Source organism: Eretmochelys imbricata, chromosome 5, assembly GCF_965152235.1.
Source record: "Eretmochelys imbricata isolate rEreImb1 chromosome 5, rEreImb1.hap1, whole genome shotgun sequence".
Classification (NCBI taxonomy): domain Eukaryota; kingdom Metazoa; phylum Chordata; order Testudines; family Cheloniidae; genus Eretmochelys; species Eretmochelys imbricata.
The window spans coordinates 78,406,401-78,423,425 of NC_135576.1; the positions used below are offsets into that span (position 1 = coordinate 78,406,401).

A 17,025-nucleotide genomic window follows, 5' to 3' on the forward strand; every position below is an offset into this window, starting at 1 on the left:
CAATACTTTCTCAGGCTATATTTAAAATATATGAAGGCAACTAGGCACCAGTGGTCATATATCAAAAATATTTATTTTTACATGCACTAAGCAATCTGTTTTACCTGCATTAAAGCCAGCTTGGCTAATTTTCAGGAATGCACTGTCTCAATGTCTCAAATTAAGAACCAAGTTAATTATTGTGGCCAATACAGAGTTTGGAGTTTTATTAAGTGATAATGGAAAATCTGTCCATGTTTCAATATAAATTCTTCAATTCTCATCTTATCTGACAAGCTGTGATACAAACAGAATGGCTGAGTTTATCATTTCTGAATTGTGGATGATTTCGTAAAATTGTATCATAATTATTGGGTCATGGAAAGCCTACGTATGTGATTCCACCATGGGTTAGCACAGTTGTGTAATCTCTCTGCTAGGCCAGAACCAATCGTGAGTAATGCGCACCCAATCATCTGTTCAACGTAAAACATCTTGGAACAATGGGTTAGCTCTAGCTGAGAGAGATATGTCCTCCTCTTCTCTGAAAAGGGAGATGTTGGTGGTGTTTGAGAGAAATGCAAAGTTGCCTGGAGAACTAAAAGAAGCAGATAAACACCATCAGCAACCCATAAAGGGACTCTGCTGGTGGAACTGGAGAGAAAGCCTTTTTGCACCAGATTAAGATGAGGAAGGCTGGTGCTGGGTCAGCATAGGCAAGGGGAGCGGGGGGCGGGGGCAGGGGAGGAGGCCCTTGCCAGTCTGCTTGCCTGACAGAACACAGATGGATCCCCCAAAGACTCCCAAGAGAATAGTGTGCTAGTGAGGGACACTGTGTTTAAAATTTTTTTATTGTTTTGTATGAGCTGTACTCTCCTGTGCTTTATCTGCTAAGTAAAAAGAGCATAAAGACATAAGATGAGGCAATGGGTGTGTGTGTTGACAGCTTCACAACTACTGCATGCCCTGACAGAGTTAAACTGTAAGCCAGAAGCTTCACATCTGTTGGGGTGGAGTCCCGGGAGGGGTTGTGTTTAAGTACTAGGAAGTCTGGGGCCAGTGCTGAATGCAAAGGGGCTTGGCGCTTGGACAGCAGATTCCAACACTCAGAGGGAGGTGTCAGACAGAAGGTCTGAACCTTGAGAACGTGCATAAGAACCTCAAGATTGCGGCAGTGCTGCACTGTGTTCAGGCTCCAGGAGCTTGAAACACCCCAGGGATCCATAGCAGTAGAGGTCTGGATTCCCCTCAGAGAAGTCCTAGTGGGTGGCCAGGAAGGAGTGCTCTCTACAATCTGTGATGAGACATGGTTCAAATATAAAATAGTTCAATCTTTTTCCTGACTATTCCTATTCTAGGTATGGAATACAACTCAAAACAAAGAAAATGAAAGGTAAATGTGATATGCCACTGCTTTGGAATTATGAATCATCTACATTATCACAGAAGTTTATCATGATATACAGAAGTATTAAAGGTTTCAGAGTAGCAGCCGTGTTAGTCTGTATCCGCAAAAAGAACAGGAGTACTTGTGGCACCTTAGAGACTAACACATTTATTAGAGCACAAGCTTTTGTGGGCTACAGCCCACTTCATTGGATGCATAGAATGGAACATATAGTAAGATATATCTATATACACAAACAGAGAAGGTGGAAGCTTCCATGCAAACTGTAAGAGGCTAATTAATTAAGATGAGCTCTTATCAGCAGAAGAAAAACTTTTGCAGTGATAATCAAGATGGCCCTTAGACAGTTGACAAGAAGATGTGTGGATACTTAACATAAGGAAATAGATTCAATATGTCTAATGACCCAGCCACTCCCAGTCTCTATTCAAACCCAAGTTAATGGTACCTAGTTTGCATATTAATTCAAGCTCAGCAGTTTCTTGTTGGAGTCTGTTTTTAAGCTTTTCTATTGCAAAATTGCCACCTTAAATCTTTTACTGAGTGGCCAGAGAGGTTGAAATGTTCTCCTACCGGTTTTTGAATGTTCTGATTCCTGATGTCAGATTTGTGTCCATTTATTCTTTTGCGTAGAGACTGTCCGGTTTGGCCAATGTACATGCCCCTCTGCCATGAGTTGATAACAGAATATCTGGGGCTGGATGGTTCAGTGGATTAGCAAGGATATGGTCACTGCTTCTTAGAAACCAGCTCAAGTCAGTAGTAAAATAAAGTAGTCACTACATGACCGCTGTTCAGTGACCCATTTAAAATAAGTTGATGGCTTCAGTTAAAATCTCTGTAAACAAGTGTCCAGATGGGAAATGAACACTCTCACTGGTAGTCAAGCAAGAATGCAAAGAACCAAACAAACACAGACTAAACTACCCTCTCACTCCTAGTTCTGGTGCCATTCTATCTAGTGTTGAAACTCAATGAAGGAGTTGAATGGGGTAGTTTTCATTGCTAATACAAATGTGGTTTCTGTTCTGTAAACAAACAAAGGGACTTCTTTCTGGAGCACTCTTTAAAAAGTAGTAGTGGAATGTCCATCTTAACCTTACCTTAAAAAAAGCTAGGAAATTCAAAACCCTCAATTCTTTCTCTCCCCAGGTTTTGCTCTTCAGAGTCCCCCAATTCTAACTACAGTGGTAGCCATTAAAACATAAGCATTTTCCAAGTGGTATATAAGTTTCTAGTTTCCCCTGTACTTAGAAGTGGATGTAAATGTGTTAATTGTTGTCAAATGTTGACTAATAGTCAAAAACTGTCCAAAAAAGTTATATAAAACTATTCCACAAGATCATTTTCATCTACAAATAGGTTCTAAATATTTATTTAGTGGCTGAAGAAATTGTTGGAAGAGAGAAAAAAATGGAGATTAACCCACTTCATCTTGGAAGCAGATTATTCTTTCTTCTTCATCAATAATGAAAACATAGTTATGGAAGATCAGTAAAGTCTAAAGGTACCTTTTCTAAAGTGAGCAGATTTATTTCTGATTGTAACCGGATTTCTGGTTTGCTGCATTGCTGTTCCTTGTACTGCTGGAACTCCTTTTCCAAAATCTTATACTTGTTTTCTGCTTCATAAAACTACATTAAAAAACACCCAGATATAAAATCCATTAGAATACATTAATTTAACAATAAGACACATTCACAGGGGACGGAATGAGTCTCAGAACCTAAATTTGCCTCTGGACCTAACATTTTATTTCAGTCAAGTAACTGATATAAAACAGACACTGAAAGCTTCACATTCATAAATAATGAATTCTTGATTATGGGATATACAGAGAGCATAACAGAAATAATGTTTAAGGAAAGTTTTGGTTACACAGGAAAGAAAGTTCTATTTCCCTCTGATATAAAGACTAACATGTAATATAGCTGTTCACCAAATTTTTCAAGTGAAACTTTGTAATTCTATGGAATTACAACCAACAGTGCAGTTTTATCAAGTTTGTACTCATGGCGGCTTTTTTTAAGTCGAATATATTCGTATTGTCTATATGAAGTTTTTACTATTGACTCAACCTCACCAGTATAGCTTGTCCAGGAATGTCTGGAAGAGGAAATAAATAATATTTTGGTTAGCCAAATAATGATTTAAAAGGCTGAAGCAGCAAGACTTCAGTGACAAATGACTGAAATGTTAGGCACCTTTGCCCTCACAATATACTTGCAGAGTTGCAGGAAGACAGGATTTTTGCTGTCTAGATAAAAATGGATAATTTCAAAGATGCTGTTTTAACCAACGTATGACCATATCATGCTATCAAAAGAACTATGCAAGTCATATCTTTAAGTAACTAGCACTTTCAATATACCGGAGTGGCAATGTTAAAAAAAATGCCTGGCAAAAGAGTTTTAATTACCTACTGGGAATAGGAGTACATAAAGTAATGATATAAGTTATTATAAGTCAGTGAACTAAGAAAATTATTCAATTAGATTACTTCAAAAACACAGTTCACTTCGTTAATGGAAATGAAGCATTTCTAACTGTCAGATTTTGATTCACTTTTAACATGTAAATATAACTCTCTCCATGGGTTCTCTTTTTAGCTTAGCAGTTTAGGACCAAATATTGGGGAAATTATTCATTTTGGTTAAAAGCATAAAATTGTTGCATTAATACATCTATTTATGTGGGTCCACTTGCTCAACACGTTTTGGTATCCAACATTTAAAATTTTGTCTATTGTTTTTTATAGAAATATTATAAGAAGACAGTAGTGCTTCAAAAAAAAAAAAAAAAAAAAAAACCACCACACACCTACGAGGAGACAGCTAGCTTCCAGTCATTTTCATTTACATCATTTGATAACAATTCATCATACTTGTATTGTAAAAGTTCTTTATAGCAAAGCCCACCTCATGCAATCGGAGTTCAACTATAGATTTTTCCCTTCCAGAAATAGGTGTATCCTCCTTTCCCCTCCCTCACCTGTCCTTCATTAGCTCTTCTAGTTTCAGAAAAGCAGCTAATGAATTGAGTCGATGTTAAACCGACTCAATTTCACGAGCAATAATGGCTGTACGTCGCTCTGGTCAGTTGCTGTTTGTGTTGTCTATCAGGGTACGTATGTTCCAAGTTCCAAAGTTGAAGAATTTCTTACATTTTCGACCACTGAGGTGGTTATCCTGCTGGATGTGGCTATCCCACCAGGAAAAACAGAGGCAAGACTATTTTTAGGGTACTTTTTTAACCCCCTCCCCATGTGGGGTGAGCAGAGTGGATCCTAAAAAGGACTGCTCAGTCGTGGGTGCAGCTGCTGAGATGTTCGACCTGCTTCAATCCTCGAGCAAGACGACTGTATCACACCCACCGTCTGTGTGTCGGTCTGTAACTAGGAACTTCTGGATTTCACTGTCCTGTTCCCGTTACCACTCGCCAATCGCCACCAGACTTTTGACTTGTGCAATGTTGTTTTTCCCAAAACCCGGAAAATGCCTGTGTGGAACTTCTTTTAAAGGGGGGAAACTGGTGCACAACAGTCACCACGCTATCCTTGACACACAGAGGACTTGAAACCAGTGGCATGGGCACCATGATGATTGGAGATCCTCTATTTGCTGCAGCCGACATCCACGTTCACAGCCATTCACTGAATCAGAATCATAGAATACCAGCGTTGGAAGGGACCTCAGGAGGTCATCTAGTCCAATCCCCTGCTCAAAGCAGGACCAATCTCCAATTTTTGCCCCCGATCCCTAAATGGCCCCCTCAAGGATTGAACTCACAACCCTGGCTTTAGCAGGCCAAACTACTAAGCTATCTTTCCCCCCTTCGCCCCCGTTGTAACATTACAGAACAGTTTCACCTCCACTGCACAATTATCCTCTGTCTGTTCTACTATTAAGTCTCTGAGGTACCAATTGGCATCAATGGATGGTTTATGACACTCCGATTGAGACACACCAACAATGGATGCAGATAAGAATGTAAAGGAAGATTTTTATTCTCAGTTGGCAACCATTTTATCGGAGACTCCTTCAGAAGACAAGATCATCCTTCTTGGGGATTTCAATGCATGTGTGGGATGAGACTCAGATCTGTGGAAGGGAATAATCGGGAAAGAAGGAGTTGGCAAAAGCAATTCAAATGGAATTCTGCTCCTGACCAAGTGTGCTGAACATGAAATTATTACGAATACTCTCTTCGGTCAAAAAGAAAAGTTCAAAACATCTTGGAGGCACCCACGGTCAAAGCACTGGCATCTCCTCGACTATGTTATAGTTTGTGCCCAAGACCATAGTGACGTACTTCCCACAAGAGAAATGACAAGTGCTGATGACTGTTGGACTGATCATTGCCTTATTCGATCCACAATGAAAATTAAGATCGCTCCCAAATGGACGCTGCAAAAGAAGCAGGTCAGGCACAAGCTGAAGATTCAAGATTTGAAAGACCCTATTCGCGTGACCACTTCCAAGCAGTCTTAGAAGAAAAGCTCCCATCAGAGTTTCCAGAAGAAATTGAGGAACACTGGAGCCAGTTGAAAGCAGTAATAATCAATGCCTATGAGGAAACCATAGGCTACCAAACCAGAAATCATCAGAACTGGTTGATGAGAATGATGCTGAAATTGGGCAGCTCATTAATGAGAAGAGAATGGCATTTCGTGCTTATCAGAATGACAAATTGTAATATAAAGAGAGAAGCCCATGCCAACATGAGGGCAGAAGTCCAACTTAAAATCAGAGAACTCAAGAAGAAATGGTGGACTGAGAAAGCACAAGAACTCCAACATCTCTCACATATCCACAATACATGCGGTTTCTTTTAGTGCCACCAAGACTGTTTATGGGCCTATTTGTCATGGTATGAATCCTCTTTGCTCTAAGGATGGAACCACACTTCTGAAGGACAACAAAGCCATCAATTCTCACTGGAAAGAACATTTTGAAGATCACCTTAACCATAATTCTATGGTTTCAGATGAAATCCTTGAGCAAATCCCTCAACGACCATTGAGGGATGAGCTCCGAGACCCTCCTAATTTGTATGAGGTACACAATGCCAACAAAGCAGATGAACAACAACAAGTCAGCAGGTCTAGATGGGATCCCTGCTGAAATCTTTGAAGACGGTGGACCAGAGCTAATTCAGCAGCTTTACCTGCTTATCCTTAAAATCTGGAGATACCCTGATTGTTACCCTCTTCAAGAAAGGGGATAAAGCGGATTGTGGAAATTATCGTGGTATCTCCCTCCTAGCCATTGCAGGCAAAGTTCTGGCACGGATCCTTGCAACTCGCCTTCTGCCCCGTCAGAAGAAATTTTACCGGAGTCACAGAGTGGTTTCTGACCATGTCGTGGAACTGTAGATATGATCTTCACAGCACGGCAGCTGCAAGAAAAGTGTTGGGAGCAAAACCAACCACTGTACGTGGCTTTTATTGATTTAACTAAAGCCTTTGATTCAGTGAATCGCCATGCCCTCTGGCTTGGACTCTCTAAGATTGGATGTCCTGATGAAGCAATTTTAGGACACTGATGTATTTATAACTTGAAAGTGACGGGAGCAGTACTGGCTCCCAAAGTGAAACTTTCAAAGTACAAAGAGGAGTAAAACAGGGCTGTATCATCATTCCAACCATGTTTGCGGTTTTGATCGCCGTCATTCTTTACCTAGTTGCTGGGAAGTTTACAGCTGGCATTGAAATAATTTACAGAATGGATGGAAAGCTGTTCAGGCTTAGCAGGCTGAAAGCCAAGAGTAAGATCTCCACATCATCTATTGGCGAACTTCAGTATGCTGAGGACAACACAATCTTTGCCCACTCTAAGATCTTCAAACGATCTTGAATGTGTTTTGCCGATGCTTACACGTCTTGATCTCACTTTTAATATCAAGACGACTAACGTGCTCTATCAGCCCTCTCCAAATGAGGTACCAGATGCCCCATCTATCAAAATCGATGGAGTGGCACTGGAGAATGTCGATCATTTCCTCAACCTTGGAAGTCATCTTTCATCCAAGGCAGATATTGATGCAGAAACTCAACATCGCCTGAGCTGTGCCAGTGTAGCTTTTTCTCGTTTACAGCACAGGGTTTTTGAAGATCACGACATTCAAACAGACACCAAGCTGCTTGTTTATCAAACCATTATTCTCCCAACTTGGGTCCAAAACTTGGACAACCTATAGACACCACTTGAAAGTCCTTGAGAGGCACCATCAATGCTGCCTTCGTAAGATTCTGAAGATAAAATGGGAAGACAGGTGCATCAATATTAGTGTCCTGGAAGAGGCAAAGACCCACTATCAAGGCAATGATCATCCGTCAGCAATTCCACTGGACTGGTCACGTTGTCCGAATGCCAGACCATTGCCTCCCAAAACAGGTCCTGTTCTCTCAGCTGAAAGAAGGGTACCATAATGTGGGTGGACAACGGAACAACCTAAAAAAGTGTAATATTGACACTTGCCCAGGATCGCTTAAAATGGAGTTAAGTCCTACATGATGATCCTCTGCATTTTGAACTTGCTTGCTGACAAGCTGAAAAGGACAAAAGGCATAGAAGGAAGGAGAGACTGGCTTCTAGTCATGGTCAACAGCCTCCTGCTGAGTCTGAAAACATCTGCCCTCGCTGCAATAGAACTTACGGTTCTAGGATTGGCCTTATTATCCACCTGAGGACCCATAATTCCCATGGAAGATCATCATACTCAGTAACGAGTGATCGCCCATCATCATAAGAGTAAGACAGCTAACATACCATCTCTGTTTTTATTCCTACTAATTCCTTTGTAAATATGGCATATATACGTTGACCATCCACAAGGCAACTAACTGGCTCGGTTGTGAGGAAATGCCTGTAATGCTAAAAACATTTGCACCAAATGTCTAATTCCTTGCTTGTTTTTGAAGACCTGAGAACCACTTCCAGGAGAACTGTGGACATCTCTTGTAACCAAACTCAGAATAGATGCCTATGCTGTGCAAACAGTCAACGAGACTCTGCCATGTGTTACAAAACAATATACTTAGGTGTCAAACAGGATTCCGTTATTCAGTAGGTCTCAAATAGAACAGTTCAAAGACGACAACCCAAATATCCATTCTTGAAAATGATTGGGCTCACCTTCATCCACAATACACTGCATGACAGTCATTTAAAATGGCATTTTGAAAGAATTCTTCAAGCATGAAAAATCAAGAATTTGAACAACTATCTTAAATGGGCACATGTAGGACGACACAAAGAAAGGCCTTTTAATAGGTCAGAAAAATGAAGCAGCCCACCCTAGTGGATATGAAGATCCTGCATGGGGTTACAGCTGTCCAGATTCAGTTAGCTAGCACTAAACAAAGACACTATGGGCCAGACCTCTCATCTCCTATTCGCTGCAACATTATCATAGAATCACAGAATATCAGGGTTGGAAGGGACCTCAGGAGGTCATCTAGTCCAACCCCCTGCTCAAAGCAGGACCAATCCCCAATTTTTGCCCCCCGATCCCAAATGGCCCCCTCAAGGATTGAACTCACAACCCTGGGTTTAGCAGGCCAATGCTCGTACCACTGAGCTATCCCTCCCCCCAAGCCCCAACTTTTGCCACAAATGGCCCCCTTGAGGATTGAACTCACAACCCTTGATTTAGCAGGTCAATGCTCCAACCACTGAGCTATCCTATTAGGCAAAGAAAAGGCAAAAGCTTTCTTAGTTTTTCATGCTTTAGGTTACATTTATTAGAAGAGCCATAAAAATATCTGGGAAGCACAGAAGGTCTACCCTGAATGTAGCGAAGCATTTCTTGGGGTGTCATTCTTTAATTACTAAAATCAGTGATACTTATCTGAAGGAAACTGAGTAGCATGTTCCTTTATACCAACACTAGGCCACTGGCAGTGTCACTGGGGCAAGACAGCACTTGGTCCTCAAGCAATCAATGTATCCAGGCAAATTTGCACCAGCACAACTTGAAAGCAATGCACTAGGTTGAGCAAATTTGGGGACACACTGCTGTAACAAAACCAGAATTTCAAGATCCAGCAAGTGGGGTGGAAGAGGAATCCAGCTGGTGTAAACGTGCGTGAGTGCCAGCAGGATGCAATAAGCTTGTCCACTGTGAATTTCAGGGGGACTGATAGGTATGATGTATGTGGTATAAGGACAATGGCAGGTGGTCAGCACTATGCTACTCTGCTGAGGAAAAAATACACAGGACATTCAGAGTGGCAACTAATATTTTACTAATTATTGTGTCTTCTGGTTCATCACTGTGGCAGGGCAGGGGTAAAACCCCTTGAATACCCTGCTAAAATGCTGGCTAAGCCCTGCTTTCCGGCAGAGGGGCCAGACGCAGTGGCTCAAAGCAGTCAGCAGGGAGCCCAGCTGCGGGCCCTGATGAGTGCTGGCTCACTGCAATAGGCTGAGCTAAGCAGCAACGGCTAGGCTGAAGACTGGGAGGGCTATAAAAGTCCTGAATAAAACTCAGTTGGGAGGCTAGCCTGGGAGGGGACAGGAGGCTACAGCTCTGCCTCCTCACCACAGAAAGGGAGCCTCACAGGCCAGGAGACCCTGGAACGGATTAGAAAGGGGATAACTGTTGAGGGATAAAGGGGACTACACTGTGGCACTGCAAATAAAAGCACAAGGGTAAAACATCTGAAGGCGGCGTTATTTTGCCAGCCTAAGCACAGGGGAGAGAAGGAGGAAACCTGTGCAGACCCTGTGACACTCATATTTACTAATATTAATGAATTTTAGGGCTAAATTTAAGGATCATCAGATCTTAGCTTTGTACACTAACGGACAGATTCAGATGTGGTATCAGTGGAGTTGAACTTGCTCATATCATGTCTGAATATGGCCCTCAGTGTCCCAAACTATGGCTTGATTTGGCCTCTGATTGTGAACTAATATATTAACTTAGGATATGAACAAGTTAACTTAGGATATGAACAGAGGTGTGGCATGACCAGGTCCCATAACTGTACAAAAGTATTTCATGCTCTGAATATTGCAAAAATAGTTTAAATAGTCTAAATAAAAATAGTTAATATGATTTATGGGAAAATTGAAACGTATGCTCATGAGATATATCCATAATTTAAAATGCTGGCTGAATGCAACAGAATGAGTTTTGAATGTGGGCTTAATTTTTAAATGATCAAATATGAATGCAACAGATGTCATACCTGTAATCAAAAGTCAATGATTTGACTCAACAGCTGGGCTATTTCTAGGTTGTCAACATCTCTTCAACACCACAATGGAAAATTTACATTAAAGCTTGATACAGTGGATACTACTTTTCACATTAATTTCATATGAAAAAAATCTTAAAACCAAGATAATGCTAAATGAAAATTAAAGACATACTGAAAAGGTCAAAATTGTAAAAAATCCAGCTGTTTCTTATACAAAGGATTCCTCTAGCAAGATACAGAGAGATCTCTTCATTAGTTAGTGCTACTGTGGGATTACCAATGCATAAACTCTAATGTTAAGAGATGAAAAACACTAAAGAAAAAAAAACAACATTCAAATGAGCTAAACACACTGAAAAATATTTAAGCAATATTCGGCAGTGTATTTCCAGTGACAATAATTAAGAGAGAGCTGTAAAATGGCTAAACATGAACTGTTAGGAATAATGCTACTAAAATTAAAAAGAAAACATGCTTTATTTTTCTGTTACCAACATCCTTTGGAACAGTCAACAAGTTTGCTACCCTATTCACATGATAGATAATTATGCTGAGTGAAAAGAATAATGTATTCTCAAAATTTTATTTTCCATTTTCAAATATTTAACACTGAAGTAGCATTGCTTTACAATTGGGCTGTAAAATGAAGTGAACAGTCAAGATAGTTAGAGATGTCATTAATAAATTCTAATTGCTTCAGCAAAATTTTGGAAATATACACTACACTTCAGCAGCATCACTCCCAAATACAATACGCCTTCATAATTTCAATTTGGTTTTCAGCCTCAAAAAGCACATAATGCTAAAACACCTAAATGATAAAACAAAGGCCCTGCTCCTGCAATAAGCTTCTTATAGGTGGACCTCTATGCTTGAGTCAAGCTCATTGAATGATTGGGACCAAAGTGTTGACTTCCAAGTTGCCAGAACGTGCTTGTGCCTAAATACACAACTTTTTAATGTTATTGTATATTTATTTCCATTCAACACAGCAGGAAGGAAGGTAATTTAATTTCTTTACTTACATGCTGTTGCAGGCGGACCTTGTCCTCTTCCAGCTGTTTGATCTTTGACCTCTCCAGTTCAACTTGATGTGCACATTCTTCTTTGACTCGCCGCAGAGAATCCTGCAGTTCTTGAAAGTTTCGTTCGTGCTGTGCTTGCAACTCCCTCTTTACTCTTTGGAGCTTAAAATTAAAACATCTTTGAATGCAGTAATAGATAGGTTTATGATCTTTAGTTGGAAGTCTTCATTACAACCGTTAGTACTAGTTTTAATAAATTCTCATTACATTTGGATCCACTCTTTATGGCTCATATCTATGAAGTATTACTTTCACTTCCTTGATTTCTATATTTCCAATATGGACTTTCGTCATCCACCACTTTAAATAATGACTTTCACATTACTACATACTGGCCACAGATCTAACTCTTCTCTAATTCACCTGCCTGTTATGGACCAGAGATATCAACATCTTACTGTCCAAGCATAGTCCACAGATAATGCACTTCCTCAATCCATCATAAGCTGAAGAACTGAGTTTATCCCATCTAACCTATTATGGTGGAGCAATAACAGTGAGATGAGATTTAAGGTGGAATCGAGATGTTTAGTTCAACAGGTCTCAATCTTCACATCCAGAACTAAACATGGAATATGATCTTTCTTGGATACTTGAATTTTCCAAAAAGGTATGAAGAGCAGTATCAGAGTATCAGGGGTGGAAGCGACCTCAGGAGGTCATCTAGTCCAACCCCCTGCTCAAAGTAGGGTCAATCCCCATTTTTTGCCTTAGATACCTAAATGGCCCCCTCAAGAACTGAACTCCCAACCCTGGGTTTAGCAGGCCAATGCTCAAATCACTTAGCTATCCCTCCCCCCAAGTTGCTACAGGCGGAATAAAACTCTCTCAAAAAACCTCTTTCTGAAATTATGTATGTGCTAAAGACTTTTTTTAAAAAACCATGTTGCATAGATACTGTTGAACACAACAGCTTCATAGGTTTCAGAGTAGCAGCCGTGTTAATCTGTATCCGCAAAAAAAACAGGAGTACTTGTGGCACCTTAGAGACTAACACGTTTATTAGAGCATAACCTTTCGGGGGCTACAGCTCACTTCATCGGATGCATAGAATGGAACATATAGTAAGAAGATTTTGTGTGTACACACACACACACACACACACACACACACACACACACAAAAAGAGAGAGAGAGAAGGTGGAAGTTGCCATACAAACTGTAAGAGGCTAATTAATTAAGATGAGTTACTATCAGCAGGAGAAAAAAAACTTTTGTAGTGATAATCAAGATGGCCCGGTTAGACAGTTGACAAGAAGGTGCGAGGATACTTAACATAGGGAAATAGATTCAATATGTCTAATGACCCAGCCACTCCCAGTCTCTTCAAACCCAAGTTAATTGTATCTAGTTTGTATATTAATTCAAGCTCAGCAGTTTCTCGTTGGAGTCTGTTTTTGAAGCTTTTCTGTTGCAAAATTGCCACCGTTAAATCTTGTACTGAGTGACCAGAGAGGTTGAAATGTTCTCCTACCGGTTTTTGAATGTTCTGATTCCCGATGTCAGATTTGTGTCCATTTATTCTTTTGCGTAGAGACTGTCCGGTTTGGCCAATGTACATGGCAGAGGGGCACTGCTGGCACATGATGGCATATACAACATTGGTAAGTGTGCAGGTGAACGAGCCCCTGATGGCGTGGCTAATGTGATTAGGTCCTATGATGGTGTCACTTGAATAAATATGTGGACAGAGTTGGCAACTGGCTTTGTTGCAAGGCTAGGCTCTTGGGTTAGTGTTCTTGTTGTGTGGTGTGTGGTTGCTGGAGAGTGTTTGCTTCAGGTTGGGGGGCTGTCCGTAAGCGAGGACTGGCCTGTCTCCCAAGATCTGTGAGAGTGAGGGATCATTTTTCAGGATAGGCCGTAAATCTTTGATGCGCTGGTTTTAGTTGGGGGCTGAAGGGGACAGCTAGTGGTTTTCTGTTATTTTCTTTGTTGGGCCTGTCCTGTAGTAGGGGACTTCTGGGTATTCTTCTAGCTCTGTCAATCTGTTTCTTCACTTCAGCAGGTGGGTACTGTAGTTTTAAGAATGCGTGATATAGATCTTGGAGGTGTTTGTCTCTACCTGAAGGATTGGCACAAATGCGGTTGTATCTTAGAGCTTGGGTGTGGACAATGGATCGTGTGATGTGTCCTGGATGGAAGCTGGAGGCATGTAGGTAAGTATAGCGGTCAGAAGGTTACTGGTATAAGGTGGTGTTTATGTGACCATCGCTTATTAGCACAGTAGTGTCCAGGAAATGGACCGCTTGTGTGGACTGGTCTAGACTGAGGTTGATGGTGGGATGGAAATTGTTGAAATCATGCTGGAATTCCACAAGGGCTTCTTTTCCATGGGTCCAGATGATGAAGATGTCATCAATGTAGCGCAAGTAGAGTAGGGGTGTTAGGGGACGAGAGCTAAGGCAGTGTTGTTCTAAGTCAGCCATAAAAATGTTGGCATGCTGTGGGGCCATGCGGGTACCCATAGCAGTGCCGCTGGTTTGAAGGTATACATTGTCCCCAAATGTGAAATAGTTATGGGTGAGGACAAAGTCACAAAGGTCAGCCACCACGTTTGTTATGACATTATTGGGGATACTGTTCCTGATAGCTTGTAGTCCATCTTTGTGTGAAACGTTGGTGTAGAGGGCTTCTACATCCATAGTGGCCAGGATGGTGTTTTCAGGAAGATCACCAATAGATTGTAGTTTCCTCAGGAAGTCAGTGGTGTCTCAAAGATAGCTGGGAGTGCTGGTAGCGTAGGGCCTGAGGAGAGAGTCCACATAGCCAGACAATCCTGCTGTTAGGGTGCCAATGTCTGAGATGATGGGGCGTGCAGGATTTCCAGGTTTATGGATTTTGGGTAGCAAACAGAATACCCCTGGTCAGGGTTCTAGGCATGTATCTGCACAGATCTGTTCCTGTGCTTTTTCAGGGAGTTTCTTGAGCAGATGGTGTAATTTCTTTTGGTAATCCTCAGAGGGATCAGAAGATAATGGCCTGAGCTAAAAATATTTGTAATTCAAAATTAATAAAAATACCTTCCTCAAGACTGAAATGACCATGGCCAAACTGTAGTCACTGGGTATTTGAATGAAAGCAGAAGGAAATTTGTCAGATATATGACTATTTACACAGCAAGTTACATCTTGTATGCAGGGAATCCCAACGCAAGGCAGGGCGTGGACAGAGCCAGGATAACTCCTGCTTGGAGCCCTCTTATCTCTGTCCACAAACCTCAAAAGAAGTTGATGAAATGGAATGATATTCATATTGGGGGTGATAAATCCCCATATCCACCTACACTGCTAAGAAAATGTCCAGAAAGGGGGCAATAGGGAAGCCTTCCCCACCCCCATATCCACAGTTAGCTTTCTCCTCCCCTGATGTAGAAGATCCACCTGGACCCAGCAGCATTGTTATGTGCTGCTACTCCTCTTTCTCCCTTGTTCTTGGGGCTGCCACCCTAGAAAATATACAGCACACACATTTTAACTGGTTGCCAGAATTTGGACAATTCAGCCCATCCAGTCCCTGCTTAGCACTCTTGTATGTTGGAGTGGGAACAGGGAGGAGGCGGGGGAGTCTCTTTCTGAAGCTGTTAGAATAGGGGAGTAGGGTTCCTCTCTAAGCAACTTCTCCACCCAGCAACCTTCTGCTCACTTGCCAGCAGGCAAACACATCTGGTGGCCCTGATGAGGCTGCTCAGACAACAAAAGGAGCTCTGAGGCGGAAGCAGGAATCTCTGTAAAAGGGGCAAGAATTAGAGCTGGGGGAAGGCAGAATGCCCTTGCGTGCAGATTAATGCCCTCGTCCCCAACTCAGAACCACTTGTACTAGGAAGGGATGGTAACACTTTGGGGTGGTGCCAGTACTGGGTAATGATGATGATGCATACAAAAATGCAGCCCTTATAAGGGGAGGCTGACAAGGGGAGCTATTTGTGGATGTGAGGTCTTGGAGAACTCCTCCCCACATTAGACCACTACTACAGCCACTGCACAAAAGACACTTAATACCTGTCTCTTTCTGCCTTTTGTCAAGTCTACCCCACATCCATATTCCACACACAACCTCCTTCCCAACTGTTGGGTCCTTAAACAAACAAACAAAAAAAGGCCACCCAGGAAAACAGCAAACAGAGACTTTGTTAAAGTCAGTTTAGGCACATCTAGGGCATAACCCGCCCACTCACAAAACCCAAAAAGCAAGAAAATTGAAAATCAATAGAGAAACTTTTTCCTGTACCTTTTCACCCATGCATCAAATCACACAGTCAATGAGAGTGTGGTCCCCCACAGAAAAGTGATATCCTTTTCTAACAGATGCAGGTATGTAATACACTCACCAAATTCATTTGACTTGCACTGTAATGCAAAACATTAACTATGACCTCAATCTTTCCCCAAGAATATTTCCAGTGTCATCTACAGCCTAGCCAGATATCTTCTCTGCACACATACTACTGTTGCGGATGTCACACAATTCAGATTTCCCATCACCGCAAATGAACAAGTGAATTAGGTGAAAGCAGAGTGTTGCCAAACAGATACCAGAAATAAAACTGCACTCTTATCTCTGTCCACAAACTTCAAAAGAAGCTGATGAAATGGAATGATATTCATGTTGGGGGTGATAAGTCCTCATAACCACCCATACTGCTAGGAGAGTCCAGAATGGGGGCCAGAGGAAAGCTCAAGAAAAAGTACATATACATGCAGGATTTAAACATTCTCTTTGACATATTGATAAGTATTTTTTACCTCTGATTCTGCACTGACAAGCTGTCGTTCACGCTTCTCTAAATCTGTCAAGGTTTTCTGAAGTTGTTCTTCCAAATTCGTATATTCTGAGACCTAAAAAACAAGCACCAATTTCTTGATTTTTTTCTTGTAATAAAATCCCAATTTTAGATAAGCCCAGAGCTCCAGATATATATCCTCCAATATTTATATAACAGAACAGTAATGAAACTTAAAACATGCATGTATTAGGATCAGAAATTAGAGATGAACTTCTATACTATACACAAGGCAAGTCAAATCTCCACATATTAAAGCTAGCTAATACAGAAATTACATGGCATGGCAGAGATCCTTTTTCTCTTTCTAATACACTACCTCAGTACCGTGATTGGTAGCACAGTGGCCTTTGTTCTAGATGTAGTTTGAAAGAAGGACTTTGTCTGCCGCACATCCCCAGCTATGGTCTTGTTTGCAGTTATCATATTGCAAAAGCATTTGTACGGGTCACTTTCCTTACCTTTTTCTTTACTAATGCTTCTCTTTCTTTATCCCTTTTTTTCCACTCCTCTGCAAGTGCCTGCATGTGAGCCAACTCCTTCTTTTTTAGCTAACAAAAACAAA

At 41.3% G+C, this 17,025-nt stretch overlaps 1 protein-coding gene across 2 annotated transcripts in view; it reads right to left on the reverse strand.

Moving 5' to 3' along the window:
* Positions 1-17,025, reverse strand: part of CEP120 (centrosomal protein 120) — a 77,194-nt gene that overhangs the window by 18,755 nt on the left and 41,414 nt on the right. The window contains exons 14-17 of one of the 2 annotated variants that reach the window (XM_077817376.1): positions 16,922-17,011; positions 16,423-16,515; positions 11,621-11,782; positions 2,899-3,021 (exon numbers count right to left, since the gene is read on the reverse strand). In XM_077817376.1, coding sequence (XP_077673502.1) covers positions 2,899-3,021; positions 11,621-11,782; positions 16,423-16,515; positions 16,922-17,011 — 468 coding nt within the window. The remainder of the gene's footprint in view (positions 1-2,898; positions 3,022-11,620; positions 11,783-16,422; positions 16,516-16,921; positions 17,012-17,025) is intronic. The other variant, XM_077817378.1, reaches the window with a different exon arrangement.